Here is a 17,515-nt window from a genome sequence, read left to right as displayed (position 1 = left end):
AAATCACTACCTTATAACCTCAAACAACATAGTGGTTCTAGGCAATAATCATAAATGGCTATCATAACCATTAAATGAAAGGGTGATGTGGAACTTTAAAATGGATGGGTCATACTTTCAACATCGGAACCTATTACTAATTTAGCATTGTTTTCCTTCTGAAATGATGCAGTATGACAGCCACACCATTTATGAAGTATTCTGGTCAAAGAAACTGAACCTGAATCTATCCAATCCTCTAGTCTGATGCTGTGCAATATGGTAACCACCAGCCACATGTGGCTATTTAAATTTCAGTTAAATAAAATTAAAATTTTAGTTTCTCAACTGCACAAGCCACATTCCAAGTATTCAATAGCCACATGTGGCCAATGGCTACCCCAACGGACAAGAGATATAAAAAACATTTCCATCATCACAGAAAGCCTAGTACACAGCCCTACCACAGGTCTAACTTCCAGTCTACAGGACATATAGGGTTACAGAACAGGAAATTAAATGACAACTGAAGAAGCAATCTGCCAAGCCCAGAATATGGGAAATTCTGGAGAACTGACTTGGTTTCTTCACCAAATTAATAGAGGGGAGTGGAGATAGCTACAGGCTTGTGAGATCAAAACAAAACAAAAATCACCAAATGGTATGTGTAGCTTACTTGGATCCTGATTTGAGTAATTTAATCATAAAAGAGGTATTTCTGAAACTGGAGAAATTTGAACAGATATGAAAAAATTAATGACTTTATTAGGTGTGATAGTATCAGTGTTATATATGTATATATGAAACAGCTATCTTTTCGAGATACATACTGAAAGTACTGACATTTTAATGTATGAAATTATGTTAGAGATTCACTTTAATATATTACAGTAAAAGCAAAATAAAACCAAAAGGAACTTAAAAAGCTAGAGGGTACACGGGAAGATGAACAAAACTGGTAAAACGCTTAAAACAAGTGACACTCTCTGAGTACAGGGTCCCTAAACACTTCCCTCCAATTTTCTTGATGTTTTGAATTTTGTAGAAGGCCACTATCATCTCCTAAATTTACTCTGTATTTATCCTGTCCCTCAGTTTAGATTCTCCAACTCAATTAAACCATACTTAATACCATCCTCCAACCTGCCTTTTACCTATTATCTGACCAGTCAAGCATTCTTGATGGCACTATACCATCCTGCCTTTATACTGAGAACCAAAATTCTCCATGCTGGTCTATTTCATTGTCCGTCACCAGATTCTTCCTAATTTCTTTTTTCATGTTATTTCCTTATTCTTCAGCATGTCCCTGCTGCTAAATAAAAGGGCAATAATATGTTTATTCCAGTACTAGTTTTGTATTAAACAAAATCTTTCATTGAGTGCTCTATACATTCTCTGCAATCCCCAAGCTTATTTCTAACAAATAGTTCTGAAATTCAACTTATCAAGTACATCAAACTAAGGCAGACATAGCTTAAGCAATCAAGAACTTCCTCTGAGGATGTGTGACTTTAAAATGCCAAAGAGAAGATGGAAAAGTTAAATAACCAACTAGACAAATCTTCCAGCTAGACAAATTAAGGATAAGGAAAATGACTCTACGGATAGCTATCTTGTAAAGGTCAGCCAAATCAATGCAAGATTAGAGTCAATAATTTGTTCTCTGTTAGTTCAGTTATACCTGTGCTTATTAGTTCTCTCTTTAGTTTCCTACATTTTCCTTTTGAAAAACTGTACCCTGCCTCACCCACAAATGAAAAAGAATTTTCACCTCAAATAAGGAAAGAAAAGTATGGTTTTAAGAACAGACTAGCTTCAGAGTTGAGGGAAAAGCCACAGAAGACGAGCAAAAGTAGAAGCAAAATTAGAAATCTAGACAAAGATACAATATAAAATCCATCCTTTCCTTTAAAAAAAAAAAATGCTTAGGCATTTCCAACCTTTTAAAATATTTCCCTTGAAAGTATGACTGGCTTTGAATCACACTTAGCACAGAATCAAACACAAATGAGACATTTATTAAACACTAGGCTCTTGCAGTTAAGTACAGGCTACGCTACTGACAAAAAACATGAAGTTTAGATTTCTAAGGCCATTTAATGAACAATGGAATGAACACCTCATTGAGGGCTGGAATTTGGGTGTCAACTATTAACCAAAGGGGAGGACATAAGCAAATTAGTGCTGTCAGATTATTTATACCTGAACACAGCGATCAGAAAACTAAAGATACCTGATTGTGTTCAACTCTTCTTTGCTTGAGTGTTACTGGAGTCTTTGCTCTGCCCTTTAGTGGTTCTCTCTTCTCAAGCTTGAGCTCTATTTTAGAGTCTGGAAATAACATCGGAGAAACATTACTCTCGGAACTACACAATAAACTACAATGTCATCCTCACTACTCTGGAACCTTCGTTTTAGACATTCTTATGTAAAACAAGTTTATCTACTGGTTATTACCTCAATAGACTACAACTGTTCAACTGTAATTTCTGTCTTTAAAAAGTTTACTTCCCCATTCATATTTTATTCATATTTGTTTATCTCCCCCACTCCTTACGATTTATTCTCCTCTCCTTTTTCTGGATCTAGTAGCCTAAAACATAAAGTGAATTCAAACTGCCCATGGAGGCTTTCCACTCAAAACAGCTTGGATGTGGGAAAAGGACATTAAAACACAGTTGTTACCATTCTTTTGTCCATACGGTGCATAACTACTATATGAATAAAGGTTAGCTATTAAAATTTGAAATATGGAAGAACAAAAGCTATAGGGAATTTTAAGGCTGAAAATACCTGCATGGTATCAAGCCTCTAATAATAAATAGATGTGGTGACATTAATACTTTAGGGCAGTTTAAAAGTCCTCCCTTCTGATTTGATGTGATTATAAAAAACCTGGGTACAACTGAGGTTAGAAGAATCCCACTTACATAAAATAAAACTCACAGGTCATTTCTCCTCCTTCTCTCCATAATAAAAAACATTTCTTTGAAGAGAAGCTAGTGCATATATATTAGTTAGCATATCACCACGATGCCAACAACTCAAATATATCTTATATAGTCTTCAATGTTCCATTCACCTAGCCTTCGTTTTTTGTCACCATTTGAAGAGCTAGATTTTTTAAGTTTTATTTATTTAAATAATGTCTACACCCAACATGGGGCTTGAACTCATGACCCCAAGAGTCGCATGCTCTTCCAACTGAGCCAGCCAGGTGCCTCAGAAGAGCTAGACTTTTAAAGACTTGTAAAAATTTTAGTTAACTTCCACATTTTGTGGCCATTTATCAAAGTATAGCAAAATCAATGTCACTGTTACTACTAAAACTTCTATTACCAAAAATTTAAGTTAGATTATTTTCCTACTAGAAACAGAAATGGGAGTCAATTCTTAAACAAAAAGCTTAGTTTTGCATGAACCCAATGCACTGGTGCTAAAAAAAGTAGTCAGGATAGGTATGTTTTTGCTAATTATCTAGTCTGGTACTAGTCAGTCCACAGTCTACTTGCAAGTCTCCCCAAAAATAAACAGTGATTTTTACCATCTTAGCTCAAATAGTTCAATCTTTACTTAGGATTAAGGTACCAACACTACCCCCCAACCCCAAACTTCTATTAAATGGACTTATTAATATATTTATGTTTAGGATAATCCTTAGCATTATAAACCTTATATTTTATTAACTCAGAATCTAAAAATTAGAAATCACAAAGTAACGAACCCAGTAGTAGTTGAGCAGAAATGGATAAAACAATGAAGGTATCTGGTCACAGAGTAATTCTTCTCACAAATTTAAATTCTAACAGCCAATAAAAACATAGTGTTTAACAGAAGAAAAACCACAAAATAATACTTAGAATATTTTCAACTATACCACTGGAATCTCAAGAGAGTTTCAATGAAGAAATGGAAAAGGGATGTTCATCCACAAATACCTAACTTGTTGCAACTCTGAGAATAAAACACACATACAACATGTTTCTGGAGACCACACAATACTGTTCAAATTACAACTTTATTGAATTTGCAGAAGCATTCTACAGTAATACATTTAAAAAAATCACATTGCACTTAGTAGGTACATGTATACATGTACATTCCAGAAGACAAATAACAAACAAAATTACTCCCAAGAAGCTGCAAAGATGGACACGTATAATAAGAATATAGTAATGGCTAGGAGTACCAAAGGGACTATACTTTGCTGATACTTAATACTACTATTTTCAATAAGAATACAAAGAAATTTGATTATCAAATGCCTCTACAGTTAGACTCATCTTACAATCATAAAAATGAAAACAGAATATACTGCTTTATACAAACAAAGTATAATACGATTTCTTATAAAATTTTTTAAAAACTAGTAACAAATTTGCTTTCAAAATTTAGATTAAGTCTAATCATCCATGAACCACAACATAACTTGAAAGTGTTATTTAAAAAAGAAAGCGCCCCACTTTTCCAGTGTCTAGTTCATCTGACAAACTACAGTGATAGTGAGAATGTACTCTTTTAGAATTTTATTGTTTAGAGCAGTATTTTTAAAAAATGTTTAGTTTTGAAGGAGAGAGTAACAAAGCATGAATGGGGGAAGGGCAGAGAGAGAGAGAGACACAGAATCTAAGCGGCCCCCAGGCTCTGAGCTGTTAGCACAGACCCTGATACAGGGCTTGAACTCACAAACTGTGAAATCACGACCTGAGCCAAAGTTGGACACTTAACCAACTGAGCCACCCAGTCACCCTGTTTATAGCAGTATTTTGCAAAGCATGGTCCATGAACTGTTTACTACCAGTCCTTCATAGAAATGAGACACTTGCACTGGAATGAAAATTGGCACACTGTTTCATCAATAAAATTTTGCCACAAAAATAAACCCTGTCATTGATCTAAAAAGCGCCTCTAGATCCAAATTCTGGTGCATACTTATCTTGTCTGTAGATCAGTGACTGTCTGCAGACTGGCACTTTGAATTGCACTGATCTAGAATATTATGAAGGAATACAGAAGTAAAAAAAACAAAAGTGAGAAATAAAAAAAAAAATGTGGACAAGTTCCAGAAAGTGAAAAGATATTTAGTAATATTTAAATCTGTGAAGACTCCACTTATATTCTATTTAGTGGAATTTCCTTAGTTTTGGAGAATTGTAAAATCTTAAGTAAAACAGGAGAGAGTGAACTATATGAGGCAAAGATTCTTTAAATTGTTTATATCAGGCTTTTTCTATCACAGCAACTTAAAAAATAAAAAAGGCAGTACTATGTAGGCAATTTTATACTGTAATTTGATAGGCAGAAGTTTGACTTTGAAAACAGCCCAATCTGGAGACTAAAAAGATCTTTAAAGAAAATCCTGGCAAAAAGCAATTAAACGTACTTGAACTTCTTAGAAAAGCTGCTATGTTCCCCATATTAAAGATCAAATAAGGTGTCTTTATTCTTAACTTTATTAGTGTTTATTTCCACGCTTTTTAATTACTTTGTATACTTCTCCTCCAAATAATGTTCCACCTTTAAAAGGAGTAACAGCCAGCTTATTCTTAGAAGCTGGATTAATTTTACAGTCCTTCAGCCAGAGATATCGGCGACCTAAAGTGGCAGATCCCATGCTATGGGCAGCCATCTTTACTTCATCAAATGCAGCCTCACAAAGAAATGAGGCTGCATCATATGTTTTGCTCAGAATCCCAAGTGCCTGCTGCATATGACTAGGATCTGAACTAAGGATTTGTGCAGCCTGACTGATGTCTGCCTGCAGAGCCCGAACTACAAAGGCAGTATGGGTTGCAATCTGCAATGCTGATGCTGCAGCTTCATATGTTCTACAAAGTACTAAGTCCAACTGTTTATCACAAGACTCAGTAGAAGCTGCCTGAATACCTGCGGGTGGAGCCGCTTCAGAAATAAGCCCCAGTATTTCATCATCTACTTTTGGAACTGATAATATCTGTGCTGCCTCTCTGGAGGAAATTGGATACTTGCATGCCAATGAAGGCAGTTGCCTGTCAATTTGCTGCCACTCCTCTTCAATTACTTTTAAAATAGATTCATGGAAGGGAAAAGATAGTTCTGGGGCATCTATTTTCTCATGTTGTGACTGCTTAGACATTTCTATGCCTAAAGTAGTGAGTGAGTGAGAGACAACAGTTTTGGCAAAAGAAGACATAACTTCAGATCCAGGTGTATTTTGAAATGCCACAAAGGAACCTGAATCCTTTTCGTCTACTGACTTTTCACTGAGTCTAGGGAATTTTCGTGGAGGAGACAGAGATTCGGTTTCTTGAAAATCAGATCGATCAATTCTCTTCCATCTGTTTTCTACATCCCGTGGGGGTGTAGAGTTTGAAGTCCCAGGCAAACTCCCTACCCCACCCTGGACCAACAGAGAATTGACATAATCTCTGATTGCCTGAGCAAGTGGTGGAGAAATTACTTGTGAGCTCCCAGACTCTTCTAGTGCTTTCCTTTCACTGGAGAGAACTGACTGATCTGAAACATGGGACCTCTCAGTACACAATGGTTGAATTCCACTTTTCTCTCCACGGTAAATATTTTCTACTATATCTTTATAGCAAGTAGTGGTGGTTTCTTTAATCAGTGAAGGAGAAGCTGCAGCAGAGACCAACATGGCAGCGAGTTCATGCTGAAATGATGCCGAAGAACTTTTCTCTAAACATCTATCATGGCTAGACTTGGAGGAAGTAAACAAATTCCCTCCAGAGGCTAACTTCTGCAACTGTTCCCTGCCAGGCAAGGTTGTGGCAATAAGAGGTTCCCTAGGTGGGTCTCCCTTAGAAGTATGAACTTTCTTAGCTGCCTGTAGTTCAGTCCTGCCCAAAGGAGGACGGGTGGAGATTTCAGGAAAAGAAATACCCTGAAAAAATCCACCAGAGGGAGCAGTTGGAAGTTCAGAAAAAGGAACAAAATCCCTAGTGGACTTCACTTTCTTGTGTTCTTTCTTCTTTCCTGTAGAGGCAAAAGAGGCAGGAAGTTTAAGCATTACTTGTGTTTAAGCTGATTTATTTTTTTGCCTCTTTGCTAACATAGTGCTGTTGAAGGAAAAAACTATATTTCATATTCTGAACAACCAATCTGACACTCTGTGCCCTGGCAGGCAATGCTTATGGAGATATAAGCAATTTGGGTCAAATCAAATAATCATGAAATTGACGAACAAGTCATATGAATTAAAACTTTATAAATATCAAGTTGTTATTATAGAAAGGTCATTGTTTCATGTACTAGTTAAAAAAAATACTTACTATGGTCAAATTTTCTTAAAATAGTCTAATAACATGTCAAAATGTTTGCTTTTCATAGTTGCCCTGAGATCACATTATCTAGCAAAAACTATAAATTTAAATGCCTACCAATAGAAAACAGAGATTGTATTGTAAATACTACCACTATATATTAATTGCAAGAAATAAAATGGACATATAAGTAATAAATTAGTAAGATGAGATCTCAATAGTATAACAGAATGGAGAAAAGCAAGTAATAAGATTTAGCATTATATTTATATACATTTTTAAAAGTTCAAAATAATATCATGTTATTAGATACATATGAAAAAGTATTTAAAAATGGGTTGGAAAGATAAACACCAAATTAATGATAGCGGTTGCTTCTGTGTTGATAATACTTGGAAAGGGTAAGTGGGAAAACTTCACCGTTATTTTTAAGACTTTATTCTTAGAAAAATGAAATAAGCAAAAAAATAATTTTATCTTCTTCATGGTTACTGTATCTTAGGAGTCTGAAAAAAATTACATATATTCGATTAATATCATTTAAAATTTTACCTTCTTCATTGTCACTGTATCTGTCCGAGTCATTACTTCCATTCTGTCTCATATTTTCTGCTGATGAAGAAATCGTTGGCAGAGGAGTTGACGATCTTGACTCTGTTCCCTGTTCCCTCAGTTTCAACAGTTTTTTCTCATATAGCTTTCTGGTTGTTCCTGTATGAAGGCAGAACTTGCTTTAATATCTGTATTTTCTTATTTAAGATCCTGCTTATCGTATTTACCAACATTAAAATGTTGCATTCATGCTTTTTTTTTTTTTTAACGTTTATTCACTTTTGAGAGACAGAGATAGAGTGAGTGGGGGAGGGGTACAGAGGGAGGGAGACACAAAATCCAAAGCAGGCTTCAGGCTCTGAGCTACCAGCAGAGCCCGACGTGGGGCTCAAACCCAGGGACCGTGAAATCACGACCCAAGCTGAAGTTGGACGCTCAACCGACTGAGCCACCCAGGTGCCCCAACACTTTACTTTTCTAAACTTAAGTGATTAAAAATACCATATAAAGGATTCTTTTCTAAAATAGGTGTTTTGCCGAGATTTTAATACATACATGATTATGTTTCTTTTAGTAACATGGAATACACAGATTGATATAAATTTTTTTTTTTTTTTTTAAGTTTGAGAGTAAGCACACATGTGCGGGGGGGGGGGGGAGAGAGAGAGAGAGAGAGAGAGAGAGAGAGGGAGGGAGGGAGGGAGGGAGGGAGGGAGGGAAGGGAGAGAGAATCCCCAACAGACTCCACACTGTCATGGTAGAGCCTGTCAAACTCACAAACAGTAAGATCATGACCTGAGCCAAAATAAAGAGTCAGACACTTAACTGACTGAGCCACCAGGCATCCCTGGTATAATCTTATAATAGATCCCCTACTAAAGAGCCATGTACGACTGAGTATTTTTGATTGAAAAGCTTTAGACTTTGTACATTTTCCAGTACTATGTAAATAGCATTTGCCTTATAGAAAAAAATCATTTTTATAAACAGACTGCATTCCTCTCAATACTATGATAAAAATCCCACAAATCTCAGAGATTAATATGCCTATAAAGAGCCATTCAGTTATGGGTAAAGAAAAGTCATCTACAGTTTTTTAGTCGAATATATTTTCATATAACATTGTGTAAATTTAAGGTGTTAAATCACATTTAGATATAAGTACTTTGTGATCAAATGACCTTTTATAGAAAATGTGTGCCACAAAATAGAAATTGTATACCAATTAGACAGCAAAGTAAAATTGATTATGAACACATTTTTAACACATTTCAACATGAATGACAATTTAAAGCCAAAAACAGCTTTTATTTTCTATTTTACACTAACTGTATGTCCCTCTGGTTTCTTTTTCTTTTTTAATGTTTATTTATTTTTGAGAGAGAGAAAGAGTGCGAGTGGGGGAGGGACAGAGAGAGAAGGCAACACAGAATCCGAAGAAGGCTCTAAAATCTGAGCTGTCAGCAGAGTCCGACACAAGGCTCGAACCCACGGACTATGAGATCATGACCCGAGCCAAAGCTGGACACTTAACTGACTGAGCCACCCAGGCACCCCTCTGTGGTTTCTAGAAGATGAACAAAATGACGGGGTGCCTGAGTAGCTCAGTTGGTTGAGCCTCTGGCTCTGTTTCAGCTCAGGTCATGATCTCATGGTTCATGGGACTGAGCCCTGCATCAGGCTCCTCACTGGTAGTGTGGAACCTGCTTGGAATTCCCTCTCTCCCACTCTGCCCCTCCCCCACGCATGTGCGCACACTCGTGCTCTCTCCCTCAAAACAAAGAAATAAACTTAAAAAAAAAGATGATTAAAATGATAATACACTTTTTTTTAAAGAAACAACACAGATCTCAAAATGTTACATAAGTAGCTGCAAGATGAACAGCTAGGGAGGGGAAAGTGGAAAGATGTTGTCAAAGGGTACAAAATTTCTGCAAGATGACTAAGTTCTGCAAATCTAATGTACAGAATGGGCTATAGTTAAGAATACACCTGAAACTTGTGAAAAATGTAGACCTTAAGTGCTCTCACTACACATTCAGACACAAAATAAAACAGTGAGGTGATGGATGTTAATTGGCTTGATCATGTTGATCATTTCACAATATATACGTCTACAAAAACATCAAGTTAAACACACACACCATATAATACAACTTTTGTCAAGTATACCTCAATAAAGCTGGGAAACAATGAACAGCTGGTATACCAATATATATAATACGTACATTGATACACAATACACATATTTGCAGCATCTCCCTTTTGGAATTTTAAATGAAAAAATTAAATATCAAATATCTGTTAGTAGTTATATTCACAGGCTTATTACCAGCTATGTGGAAGTACTATGTTAAATAAAACAAAAGAAAAACATTCTAAATTCTTGTTTGCAACTTTACCTATAGAAAAAAAAAAAACAAAAAACAAATCTAGAGGCACCTGGGTGGCTCAGACTCTTGATTTCAGCTCAGGTCATGATCTCATGGGTTTGTGTGATAGAGGCCTGTGTTGGGCTCTACACTAACAGCATGGAGCCTGCTTGGGATTCTTTCCTCTCTCTCCTTCTGCCCCTCCCCTGCTTGCACACATGCTCTCTCGCTTGCTCCAAAAAAAATTAAATTAAAAAAAAATTCAAATTTCCAGTGTTCAAAACTTTACATAACTTAGAAGACCAAAATACACCTTTCTCATCTTGAGGTTACTGTCAAGACCCTCCAGAATTAAAGCAAAACCAGCCTTGCAAAATCACTGACAGTAACCAAATGATGGAAATCCAGTATATTATATTAAGTTCCAAGTTTTCTTTTAGTTTGTTCTTTAAGGGATCATTCTTGAATTCCAGTCAAAACAAGACTTTAAAAATGTTATTAAAAAAAAATTTTTTTTTAAGGTTTATTCATTTTTCAGAGACAGAGTGTGAGAGGGGGAAGGGCAGAGAGAGAGGGAGACACAATCTGAAACAGGCTCCAGACTCTGAGCTATCAGCACAGAGCCCGACATGGGGCCCGAACTCACTGACAGCGAGTTCATGACCTGAGCTGAAGTTGGACGTTTAACTGACTGAGCCACCCAGGCGCCCCTAAAAATGTTAATTTTAATGATAACTGAAAATGGGTACTATGCTAGGAATTGATGGAGTTCCTTTTTTTTTTTTTTTTTAATGTTTATTTATTTTTGAGAGAGAGAGAGAGAGAGAGACGGTGGGAACTGGGGAACTGGGGAGAGGCAAAGAGAGGGAGACACAGAATCCGAAGCAGGCTCCAGGCTCCGAGCTGTCAGCACAGAGCCCGATGTGGGGCTGGAACTCATGAACGGTGGTGAGACTGTGACCTAAGCTGAAGTCGGATGCCTAACCAAACTAAACCACCCAGGCATCCCTAACTTGAATTCTATTAACAAGTCCATCACTAATTTATTAACTTGGATGAATTTGGCCAGCTGTGTCACTTCAAATTTTCCTCAATTGTCATGTAAGACTCCTATGTCTCACCAGGTAGCTGTGACATGAGCACAATATGAAACAATTTCAACAACAGAGGTAATCCTGGAGATTATCTAAGTTCATTTCTCTCATTTTATTTTCCTTATTTATAGTTAAAGAAATTGTGTCCTGGTCATATAAATGATTAATGACACACTGGTCCTTAGAACCCAAACTCTAACTGCTAGACAAGACAGGAAAACAATTTGGGGCACTTACAGAAAAGATAACTTGAAATTTTACCAACTTACCCACAATAGGACCAGGATTCACTCCATATTTCACAAGCTGATCCAAAAGATCTTCATTAGTGAGCTCTGTTACATCTAGATCATCTTTATCTTCTAGTCTGGGTTTATCAGTTTTCTTTGTGGCTTTCTGTAAACAAAGTCCGGTTATCATTTCCACATGAATTAAAGTGTTCACCTATTTTATAAGTCACACTGTATACAATATAAACATGCAAATTCACCCTCCAATTTATAGCTTTATTAGGCCTTAGCAATTTTATTAAGAGCAACTCACTATTTGAAGATATTTTTTAAGTTTAATTGTAACAACTCAAATTTGTAAACATTACTATTAAAAACAGTTTTGGCTAACCTATCTAAAGAGAAGGTGGCGTCATCAAAAATTCAAGAGTAAACAGCAAGGGTTTAAAGACTTTCACCCAGATAATCAGAGATACAATTTACTACTACTGACCACTTAAATAATCCTTAAAAATTTAAATTATTCTGTAAGAGCTTACGACTTTACCATAAAGATATTTCTTAGTTATATTTAAAAATGATTTCCTTTAAACAAGCATATCAGAATCTATGAAACCCAAGTGAATATTCAGTAGCTTTAGTAGCCAGTGTCTGACCACGAAGGAAGTCAAAATTTTTGACTATCACCTCTGGGTACAGCTCTGGCAGCACATTGAGTTCTATATGGCTGTTTCACTTAGAAAAGTTCAGAGAACATGGAACAAGCTTTGAGAGAAATTTCAAAGGAAGTTTTCAGCATAACTTAAGCAATGGCAGTATTTGCTGGAAAAATATAAACATTCCAAGGTTAAACAAGAGAAGAAAGCAGAAGTGTGGGTGTCTTCTAGGGTTATGGCAAATAGCCCTACAAAATGCCTCAGTAACCCCAGAAAGCCTCAGAGAATTGAACAAAAAATAGCTGTTTGAATAATGGCTACAAGTATCAAAGTCAGTTTAGGGCCAAATTTCTATTTTAGGCAAATGAGTCAATACTGTGTCTTTCAACTGCCTGACTCAGGCAGAGTATGTGACTCTTGTTCACGGGGTTGTGAGTTCGAGCCCCACGGTGGGTACAGAGATTAATTAAAAGAAAAAATAATGCATTCTAGGGGTGCCTTGGTGGCTTTGTCAGTTAAGTGTCTGACTTCAGCTCAGGTTGTGATCTCACGGTCCATGAGTTTGAGCCCCACACCAGGCTCTGTGCTAAGAGCCCAGAGCCTGAGCCTGCTTTGGGTTGTCTCCCTCTCTTTGTCCCTTCCCTGCTTGTGCTCTGTCTCTCTCTCTCTCAAAAACAAACATTAAAAAACTAAAAATAAATACTGCATTCTAGAAATATTTTATGCAAAATGGTGAAAACCATAGTTGTATGGACTGCTTACTTTCAATGATGCTGAGGGGGAGAAAGAAAAATCAGGCATGATTTGGCCATGTATTAGAATTTCTATTTTGGGGGTGCCTGAGTGGCTCAGTTGGTTGAGTGGCAGACTTTGGATCAGGTCTTGATCTCATGGTTTTTGAGTTTGAGCCCCACATCAGGCTCTCCGCTGTCAAGACGGAGACTGCTTTGGATCTCCTCTCCCCCTCTCTCTACCCCTCCCCGCTTGTGCTCTGGCACTCTATCTCAAAAATAAACAAACATTAAAAAATAAAAGAATTTCTGAATGAAATCTTGCCATTTGTAACAACATGGATGGAACTAGGATATTACGCTAAGTGAAATAAGTCAGAGAAAAAGTATCCCATATTTTCAATCATATGTGGAATTTGAGAAACTTAACAGAAGACCATGGGGGAAGGGAAAGGGAAAAAATAATTTCAAACAGAGAGGGAGGCAAACCATAAGAAGACTGTTAAATACAGAGAACTGAGGGTTGATGGAGGAGAGGCAGGGGAGACAGGAAAATGGGTGATGGGTATTGAGGAGGGCACTTGTTGGGAGGAGCACTGGGTGTTGTAGTAAGTGATGAATCATGGGAATCTACTCCCGAAGTCAAGCGCACACTGTGTATTACCTAACTTCACAATAAATTATATTTAAAAATAAATAAAAAAATAAAGTTATAGGATTTCCAAAAAGTAATTTTTTAGCAAAATTAAAAATTGAAATATTTTATATAAAGCAAGATTATGAGAAATTATTTTTTAAAGATAACTGCTAATAAGAATAATGATATCGATTCAAGAGAAATCTTTTAACTAAAAAATGGCTGTGAAACTGATGGTACTTTCAGAAAGCTTTAATACACATATTGTGCTAGTTTAGGATCAGGCTCAAATCTTTAAGCAACTTACACATTGATATCAAAAGTTGCCAAGAATCTAAGAGTTTATACATCATAGCCTTGCATTCTTTAAACACTTTTTAAAAATCAAATAGACCAAATCTTGTGTTAGTGACCTACTTGAATTTTCCAAAAAAGTGTGGACAGGTTGGGAAGAAAAACTTCCTTGTATAACATACTTTTAAATAAAAGAAAATCACCTCCCACTCTAAGAATGTTCAAATTCTACTATCAACAAAACATTCAAAAATTTTAATTCTTACAGAAGCCTGAGGTTTTCAAGAAATCTCTTTCTTTGGCACTCACCAGTTCCACCTATTTGTTTTTTTTTTTTTTAATTTTTTTTTTAACGTTTATTTATTTTTGAGACAAAGAGAGACAGAGCATGAACGGGAGAGGGGCAGAGAGAGAGGGAGACACAGAATCAGAAGCAGGCTCCAGGTTCTGAGCCATCAGCCCAGAGCCTGACTCGAACTCACAGACCGCGAGATTCGTGACCTGAGCTGAAGTCAGATGCTCAACCGACTGAGGCACCCAGGCGCCCCAGTTCCACCTATTTGTAAACATACTTTATCTTCTCCAGAAAAACTCCTTGAGCAATAGTCCCTAAATCTGGCTTGTTATCAAAACCTCAAAACTTCTGGAAGTTACCCCTATTTTAAAAAGTCTTAACCCCATTCTGAGATCTAATCTTGGGCCTGAGAATCTGTATTTTAATGTGTATCTCAGGTGTTCTGGATGCAGCATTTAAGAGGGTAGCAGAAAGAAGAGGCACTGTCATATTCATAATGTATCCCAAGCATCTAAAATTTAAAAAGGACTGACAAAGGAGTAGGTAGTTGATAGCTGTTTTCTTGAATGAATTAATGAGTGTCATCTGGGGAGGGAAAAATAGGTCATTCTTAAAAACCCATTTCTTATTAAGAAATAACAAAGACTTGGGGTGCTTGGGTGGCTCAGTCGGTTGGGCACCTGGGTGGCTCAGTTAAGTGTCCAACTTGGGCTCAGGTCATGATCTTACCATTTATGGGTTCGGGCCCCGTGTTGGGCTCTGCGCTGACAGCTCAGAGCCTACAGCCTGCTTTGCATTCTGTGTCTCCCTCTCTGTCTCTCCCCTGCTGTGCTCTCTCTCAAAAATAAACATTAAAAAAAATTTAAGAATAACAAGGGCTTATCAAATCAAGCAGAAAACCAACTCTTAATATTTTCTTAAAACATAATGAAAGATTACAGCTGTACAAAGAAATCTTGAGGCCAACAAACCAGCTTATGCAAAGTCAAGCAAAGCAGGAGTTCATAACAGGCTACCTGATTTTTATTTTTAATTTGTAGGGAGAAAAGTTCCAGAAATGTAATGCCATTTAGAAAAAAAAATTTTTTTTCAACATTTTTTTTTTTAATTTATTTTTGGGACAGAGAGAGACAGAGCATGAACGGGGGAGGGGCAGAGAGAGAGGGAGACACAGAATGGGAAACAGGCTCCAGGCTCCGAGCCATCAGCCCAGAGCCCGACGCGGGGCTCGAACTCACGGACCGCGAGATCGTGACCTGGCTGAAGTTGGACGCTTAACCGACTGCGCCACCCAGGCGCCCCGAAAAAAAATTTTTTTAAAACATTTATTCATTTTTGAGAGACTGAGTGCAAGCAGGGGAGGGCAGAGAGAGAGGGAGACACAGAATCCAAAGCAGGCTCCAGGCTCTGAGCGGTCAGCACAGAGCCAGATGCGGGGCTCGAACTCACAAACCATGAGACTATGAGAATTTTATTCCTTTAAGTAAAATCACATACTCTTAGTTTCATTCAGTTAAAAATACTACGTACCTACTAGTATGTGCCAGGCACTGTTCTCCAGTTTCTTCCCAACTACCAGATGATCTCTAACATCTTTTTCAACTTTAAAATCCAACAGTTCTTTGATATCACCTATGAGCTACTATTATTTTCATTTTTTTAAGTTTTAAGTAGGCTCTATGAGCAACGAAGGGCTTGAACACATGACCCTGAGATTAATAAAAGTTGCATGCCCTACTGACTGATCCAGCCCGGAGCCCCCAGCTACTCCTATTTTTAAATTTCTACCATTAGTAGCAAGATTAGTATAACAATAATTATTTTTATAAAATAGATTCTACTGAGCACTTAGTATGTACCAAATTGTGTTCTGAGTACCTTCCTTACATGTATTATAGAATCCTAAAGATCCTATGAAATAGATACTAACACCCCCATTTTACAAGAGAGGACACTGAAGTTCAAAGATGCACAGCTAACTCTAGCAATATAGTAACATTTGAATAAAGTATGCATACATCACTTTCACAAAGTTACCTCATCCAATTCTGAAAAAAAAATATTATGGTAACATTGTATTGCTCTGGCGCTAAGTAAACACAAAAAATTTCAGAAATCACATGTTTCAATAGGGATCAACTGCTGAGCACTAGACACCTTAACAAATTATCTCTTGTAATCCTCAATTAAGTAGCTACTAGTAGTTACTAGATTATTCCTATTTTCCAGGTGAAAATTGATCTGATAGGCAATGTTCATCTTTCAAGAAGGTCCTCTGAATAAGTGTCAGAGCTGGAAATTTAATGTACTATATAACTCTGATTCAGAAGTCCACACTTAACACCTTATTGTAGACTATGGTAGTCAATTTATGATTTAATTAACATACTTTTTACTGTTGTCCTCCATGTCTTTAAATATTTCTTAAGAATTCATGATCCACTTGATCAGACCATTCAAGAATGCTATGCTCCATCAGATTCTAAATAGCTACAACTGCTTTGCACCTTAGAACAAAAAGGCAGATTGCCAACTTTTTGAATGTTTATTTTTCTGTCGGCAATCCAGGTAATTTTAACACCTAAAAATGCTGGTGTCATCAAGATGCATAAAATAAAAAGTTTAAAAGAAAACTAAAACCAAAAACCAAATTTTGAATATGCAAATATTTTTGTCATATCACACCAAATGAATCTAAGAAACCATGGCTATGGCTGAAATGGAAAGGGCTTCTCCTTTAATTAAAAATATTCTGGGGCCCCTGGGTGGCTCAGTCAGTCAGGCATCTGACTCTTGATTTTGGCTCAGGTCATGATCTCTCAGTTCGGTGAGTTTGAGCCCTGTGTTGAGTTCTGTGCTGACACTGCAGAACCTGTTTGGGATTCTCTCTCTCTGCCTCTCGCTGTTCTTCCCCCACTTGTGTGTGCTCTCACAGTCGTGGGATGGAGAACCATGTAGGGCTCCACTCTGGGCATGGAGCCTGCCTGGAATTCTCTCTCCCTCTGCCCCTCTCCCCCACTAGCATTCTGTCTCTTAAAAGAAATGAACATTAAGAAAGAAAAAAAAAAAAAAAACTCCTCATAAACCCATGTTTAAATGGAAGGCAACTGCTACATCTTTGGTCAAATCCACAGTAATGTTTGATTTATTTTTAAAATGTTAAAAGCTGGGGCACCTGGCTGGCTCAGCCAGTGGAGCACATGACTCAATCTCAGGGTCATGAGTTCAAGCCCCACATGGGGCGGGAGCCTACTTAAAAAAAAAAAAAAAAAGTTAAAAATTTACCACTTAGGGGCACCTGGGTGGCTCAATCGGTTAAGCATCCAACTCGTGGTTTCAGCTCAGGTTCTGATCTTGCAGTTCATGGGTTCGAGCCTCGCACCAGGCTCTGCACTGACTAAGGAGTGGGCTTG

The 17,515-nt window shown here is 37.1% G+C and overlaps 1 protein-coding gene across 5 annotated transcripts in view; it reads right to left on the bottom strand.

The window, feature by feature from the left end:
• TMPO (thymopoietin) overlaps positions 1-17,515 on the bottom strand; it is a 30,810-nt gene that overhangs the window by 9,806 nt on the left and 3,489 nt on the right. For 4 of the 5 annotated variants that reach the window (XM_023257347.2, XM_023257346.2, XM_023257349.2 and 1 more), the window contains exons 2-4: positions 11,529-11,655; positions 7,794-7,952; positions 2,216-2,313 (exon numbers count right to left, since the gene is read on the bottom strand). In XM_023257347.2, coding sequence (XP_023113115.1) covers positions 2,216-2,313; positions 7,794-7,952; positions 11,529-11,655 — 384 coding nt within the window. Of the gene's footprint in view, positions 1-2,215; positions 2,314-5,126; positions 6,955-7,793; positions 7,953-11,528; positions 11,656-17,515 lie in introns of those variants that run through there. The other variant, XM_023257345.2, reaches the window with a different exon arrangement.

The sequence above is a fragment of the Felis catus genome, chromosome B4, assembly GCF_018350175.1.
Source record: "Felis catus isolate Fca126 chromosome B4, F.catus_Fca126_mat1.0, whole genome shotgun sequence".
Lineage (NCBI taxonomy): Eukaryota > Metazoa > Chordata > Mammalia > Carnivora > Felidae > Felis > Felis catus.
Note: the sequence above shows the minus strand (reverse complement) of the source record. Positions and strands in the feature narration are given on the sequence as shown.